Source organism: Chionomys nivalis, chromosome 13 (assembly GCF_950005125.1).
Source record: "Chionomys nivalis chromosome 13, mChiNiv1.1, whole genome shotgun sequence".
Classification (NCBI taxonomy): Eukaryota; Metazoa; Chordata; class Mammalia; order Rodentia; family Cricetidae; genus Chionomys; species Chionomys nivalis.
This window is the reverse complement of record NC_080098.1, coordinates 13,506,723-13,512,759: the sequence shown is the minus strand read 5'-3', so window position 1 is coordinate 13,512,759 and position 6,037 is coordinate 13,506,723. Positions and strand designations below refer to the sequence as shown.

The 6,037-nt window shown below is 47.8% G+C and overlaps 1 protein-coding gene across 1 annotated transcript; it reads right to left on the bottom strand.

Annotated features, from left to right (window-relative positions):
* Positions 1–975: 975 nt before the first annotated feature.
* On the bottom strand, positions 976–3,841 carry Skida1 (SKI/DACH domain containing 1). The gene has a single exon (XM_057787692.1). It carries the CDS (start codon positions 3,839–3,841, stop codon positions 1,133–1,135), a length of 2,709 nt encoding a protein of 902 aa, XP_057643675.1. The 3' UTR covers positions 976–1,132.
* Between the last annotated feature and the right edge of the window lie 2,196 nt (positions 3,842–6,037).

Here is a 6,037-nt window from a genome sequence, read left to right as displayed (position 1 = left end):
AAGTGCAAATATAGATAGTCACCTCTGATTGTCACGTGCAGTAGAAACTCTCCTGTTCTATACACAGGATGGCCTGAAAACAGAAGTTTAGAGAGACGCAGAAAAAAAAAAGCATAAGGTAATAAAATCCAAGTGCCTGAGTTCTGGTACCAAAAGCCCTGAAATAACTGTTATTTTTACTTGGGGTGTTACGACTCTGACCCCTCTTTTTTCTTTTGCTTGGTTGTACTTAATGATTGGTCACTATGATGAGCTAGACCATTAAATATCCTGCTATTAAGAGAAATGTTTTAATTGTTTTGAAAGCTTGAAGAGTCATCTTTAGACCACAAGATAAGCAGGATTGCAGTAAGAGTCATATTGTTTTAAATGTTTCGCTGAGAGCATGAAAGGACTTTTCCAATTACAAAGAGTGACTGTAAAGGTTTTTTTTTTTTTAAAAAAGCACATCTTCAAAAAACAAAAACAATCCCATATTTCTCTTACTTCTTACACAAGAGGCAGCTTTTAAATCAGCATCCAATCAGGGCTCATACCCCAGTATTTCAAAAAAAAAAAAAAAAGTTAAGTGCAACTACTCTTGGAAAGGGAATAAGGGTAGTTTTAAAAAAAAAAGTCACCCCACAAATAAGAGCTCCAGAAAATGACATTTTGGGCTCACAGAAACTTCTTGCTACCTCATTGTGTAACCATGTAATCTAACAAACTTTCACTGAATACCAGTTACACTTGCAGGTCTGAAATCTAGTGCATAAACTTAATGGCTCATTGTAATATTTATTATTCAACCTTTTGACATTTATTTGTAGCAGTTGAATTGAGGTACTGGTGCATTATTAGCATTGAAACAGTAGAGTGTTCCAGCTCTGTCGTAATAACTGAGTTTTACTTGAGTCTTTAGCCTGAAGTAGTCTGTGGTATGTAAACCAACCCTTCTCCCACCCCGCCCCCACCCTACAAAAAAAAAAACCCGCAATGGGAAAAAAAAGTAATCCGATTTCTGTCTTCAAAATGCGATAAACCAGGACTCCAAAGGGGGTGTAACACCATTAATGGACTTGTACAAGCCATCCTGTGCAGTTTGCAACAAAAGGAAGGTAATATGGTTCAAGAAAATATCTTCCCAAACATTTTATGAATGAAATTTCCTGAATTTGTGACTAGGTGGAAGAGGTACTGCAGAACCGCCCAGCTGCCATTTCCACACAGGATGGGCCTTGTGAGGAGGTTGCCAATCCTTGGTGGTGCTTAAGGAATACGCTGGCCACAAATCCCCGTCCTTCCCAACAATGAGTGATGGTGGACAAGGAAAATTTGCCATGAAATTAAATGGCCTTTTCACTGCTGATGCTACATTGCTGGCTACCTTTTTGCGTCTGTTTAAAACTGTAAAGTCATCCAGTGTTCCTTCATGTGTCTCAGTTTTACCTGTAGGACGAGGGCTTCTAGCTGATTTCAAATTTGGTTTGACTGGAGGTGTCTGAAGGACTGGGCGTTTACCCAGTACTAGTGTCCGGTAATTTTTTCTCACCCTGGCACCAAATTTATACTCCCCATCCTCAGGTTTTGGAGATCCTAAAGTGCATGAAAGGCCCTGACTGTAAGCCAGTGGATTTAAGGAAGGAGTTTCTTTCTCAGGGCATGCAAAAGCCTCCTTGGCTGTGGTTAGGAAGGCGCTCTCCTCTGTCTTCCCAGTCACACTGTAAAGCTCCCCCTTTGTATCATTGCACTCGCACTTCAGCTTGCTTGTAATGAGATCAGGTTCATAGTCTTCATTAGCACTACTGTCTTCTACTTTGATTTTAATATTGTGCAGAAATGGCAATGTCTTGTCGCCTGAGTCAGTGCAGAGATTCTCAGCTTTAGTTGCTGCTGCTGCATCCACTTCGGAATCAGTTTGCGAAGAGACCAAATTCATAGCAAATTCAAGACAATGAGGGATTTTGGACTCTTTTCCTGAATTTGTTGCCGTTCCACAAGAATCATTATTTAAGAACCTAGCAGCTATTGTGTTGTTATCTGAACAGTGTGCAGTAGGAGTTGCTTGTAGGCATTTCCTAGCCTCTCGGAGTATTCTTTGTTGTGGAAATACATTGTTTGTCTTTGGGCTAGGTGAAGAGGCCCCCTCTGCCAGGCAGTTAATTGTCAGGTCAGTTCTCTTTACAGTACTGGAAATTTCAGAGTGTGGGAATGTAATCTCAGATACCCTATCGTTTCTTATCTCTGGGAAACAACTCCCCATGCTGGCCGGGCAGTACACCGGAGCCCCTTTGGGAGCCCAACCCTGCAGATTCCACTCCTCTGGCGACTCGGCTTTGACACCACTCTTGAGGTCGGGAAGTCGGCCCGCATCCTCGAAAGCAGCGGGTTTGGTTGCAGCGGCGGCGGAGGCCAGATGGTACAAGAAGTTGGCCTGCGCCTGCACGCTGGGAGGCTTGCAGAAGCTGGTGCGCCTGAAACGGATGCTCTGCACTGACACTTGGCTGGAGCCGGAGCTGGAGTCTGACTCGGTGGACGAGTCCTCCTCCTCGGAGCTGATTTCACTGGAATCCGAGGCCCCGCTGCCCCCCTCTTCCTCCTCCTCTTCCTCCTCCTCCTCTCCTTCCTCCTCCTCTTCCTCTGAGGACATCGAGTTGCTGGAGCTGGACAAACTGGAGCCAAAATCCGAATCGTTGGCTGCATGATCGGAGTAGGAGCTGGACTCGGAGTCGCTGCTACAACTCTCGGGAAAGCTTCCTAGATGGGGCTGCGGTCGGTGGTGGTGAGGGGGGTGGTGACTCGGCGTTGGCTGCTGGGCCCGATGATGGTGATGATGGTGATGGTGGTGGTGGTGGTGGTGGGGAGGCGGGCAGAAGCTGTTGACCAGATGAAACCTCTCCAAGCAAGTGGCCCCGGCGGCCGCCGCCGCCGCCGCCGCTGCAGCAGCCGCTGCCGCCGCCTTGGCTTTGTAGGACCTGGGCAGCAGCAGCAGTCTCCGGGCTCCGGCGTGAGGTGCGAGCAGGCAGTTCTTGGCGCCCCCGCGCTTGCGCTTGCAGCGGTAGGTCAGGCTCACGGGGCCTCCGGCTCCAGCCGCCGCCTTGGGCTGGGGCCCGGCTGCCGATGCCTGGTAGTAGGCGGCGGCGGCGGCGGCGGCAGCGGCAGCGGCGGCGGCGGCAGCGGCGGCGGCGGCCGCCGGGTGCTTGCTGCACAGCAGGCTCCGAAAATAAGCGGGATCCGAGTGGAAGGCGACGTAGTTTCCCTGGAGCGGGGCAGTTTCATAGTTTAAAGGGGCTTTGCAAGGCGAGCGAACGATCTCCGGGTAGTGCGAGCCCGGGTATTCGCTAAAAATCTGAGGTAGATGGGCGGCGGGGCGCGCGGCGGCGGCGCCCGGACGCTGGGACTGCGCGCTGATTGGCAGGGGCCGCGCGGCTCCGCTCAGGCCCCGCCAAAGTTGGTGCTTGTCCTTCCAAAAAGCCGGGCGGGGGCTGGCGGCGGCGGCGCGCTCTGGCGGCGGCGCCTTTGTGGCCAGGGCCCGACCGGCCCTCCTGCGCTTGGTCTTGAGCACACGCTCGGTTTTGCAGGAGGTATAGAGCGCTTCCACGTCTTCCCGGGAGATGAGCGTGCATTTGGCCGCGTGGAAGGCGATACTGTTGATTGCTTTGAGTTTCCGCAACTCCTCCAGATCGCAGTGGTGCTTTTTCACTTTCAGATGATCCATGCGCTTGTGCACGGTCGTCCTCGGGATGTTTTTCAGCAGATCTGTGAAGACTTGGGAGAGAGCAAACATTTGCTTTCCTTTAATGATGAGGTAGCCGAGCCTCACGCCATCCACCTCTTCGAAACCTGACTTCAGGTCTCCCATCTCGGGCACTAAATGATCCCCACCATTTGCAGTAAATATATACGTGACGCATACATACACATGTATGTATGTTAATCCTCCGCCAGATGCTGCGTGTGTCTCAAGGCATCCTGCTAATAAAATAACAAAGACTGTTATTCCCGGCCAAGGGAGTGCCAAACTCTAGGCGAATTATTGGGGGGGGGGAGAAAAACCCCATGAAATTACACTGACTTGATTCTTGCTTTTTTTTTTTTTTTTGGTTTTCGTTTTTTTAAAAAAGAGGGAAAAAACCATCCGACTTCAGATCTGCCAGTGTGTTGGTCTGAGTCCTCGATGCGGATCAGTACCTGGGCCCCTCTACTCCTTCCTTCTCCATTGGAGCACTATGATAATGGAATGTGAAGGGAGAAAGAGAAAAGAAATGCAGCTGCTATTCCCGCCGCTGCTTTAGCTACAAATAAAATGACAGAGTGAAGTGAGCTCGTCCGGAGACACCTTCATCAATTAATTCCCCTAAAGCCAACGCTGATTGGACACTCCTGACAGGTGATGCAATAAAAATTGATATTCCACCCCTTCCCCCCAAAATCTCCTACTAATTAGCATACCCTTATACTGCCACCTCCCCTCCCAAAGTAAATAATACAGCCGGTATATAAATCTTTCCATTAAACTATCGGAGCTCAGAAACAGCCTGACTCACAGACTTCATCAGAAGCAGCGTGTGTACGCAAAAAAAAAAAAAAAAAAAAAAGCCACCGTATATTCCCCTTTAAAGAAATACTGCCTATTTTTTGCTTTATTTGCATTTTACCGATCCAGCTATTATCGTTTCAAAGGAAAGCATTTTAAAAACATTACCAAACCCAAATAGATGTATACCCCAGCCCTCTTTTCTTTGGAAAATGAAGCTTAAAGGAAAACGTGCCAGAATAGCCTGGTATTTCCCTTATGGGAGTGGGGAAGGAGACAGGCTGGGAGCTCCAAAGTTAAACCGAGAGGTGAACCACCCCAATACAGACTTACGTTTGCAATTTCTCTCGATTTTCCTTCTCCCACCCCCACCCCCACCGCCCTTTTACAACCAGAAACAAAGTTATTTGAGCAAGAAAGCAGTTCAAGGCTCCAGCTCAGGAACACGTAACAATTCAACTGGATTTCTGTTCTCTGCTGTCGAGTGGGGTAGGGAGGAGGTAGTTTCACGTCAGACCCATAACAAAGCATAGATAAGCCAAAAATGTGTACACTTTTCAGATTAACCAGCCTGGACTAGTGGTGGGGTCGTTCTAGAGCGCCCAGCACACACTTTAGGGTCCTGTCCTCCTCAGAGCAGAATTCCAGGGAACAGATTACTTCCTTCTGCAGCAAAGGAAGAAAATGTAAAGCCCCAAGGTGCTCGCAGAAGTTTTACATGAAAGCAAGGAGAAGAAAGTGCTGATGTGCGATGTGGACCATTTCGGTGGCTGATGGCTTGGCTGGTAGTTTAGATGAATCTTCCACAGCTCCCATTTTCCCCATGCAAGCCAGGCATCTGTTTTAACAAAATCACTTTGGATGAATATCAATCTGGTTTAACCTCTTCTTAGTCACTAGCATGACTTACTGTCATTTTTCAAGAATATCCAAAATATTGCCAAGTGAGAGCGAGAGGCTTTCCACTTGCACTTGCAGGATCTCAGGATGTTTAGCTGGCTGCTGGGCAAAATTCGGCAAAATCTTCATCCGTGTTTGCAACTACAGCATAAATGCAACTCAGGCATCTACATGTTTCCTTCTTCCTCCCAAGACAGACACATCCCTGAGGTTAAAGAATGAACTGATATTTCTGAACCTGCAAGAAAAAATGCACAATAAATTTCTTTCTTCATATTCAAAAGTTCCACTTCCCCTGCTGTGGTCTGGCCAGCAGGAGCAGGTATGAGTCAAGAAAGGGGAAAAAAAGAAAGAAAGGAAGAAAAAAAGAGAAGAAAAGAAAAAAATCTTTACCCCCCCTCCCCCCACCAAACCAGGAATCAGACCTATAAAAAGGTAGTTTGCTTGACAAGATGAAATCTCAGCCATGGTTCTCCACCCCCACCCTCATCTCCCTTGTAATTTTCCCAGGAATTTTGAAGAGAATTGGGAATTTCAAGAAGTACATCCGGAAATTAAGGAAGTCTATTTAAGAGCGTCTGTAACTCAGGAGGTTGGGATTTGAAAAGTCAGCCCTGGACT

What these genes read in the sequence shown, in the direction of transcription:
- Skida1 (XM_057787692.1), bottom strand. Translation starts at nt 3,841, where the DNA reads ATGGGAGACCTGAAGTCAGGTTTCGAAGAGGTGGATGGCGTGAGGCTC.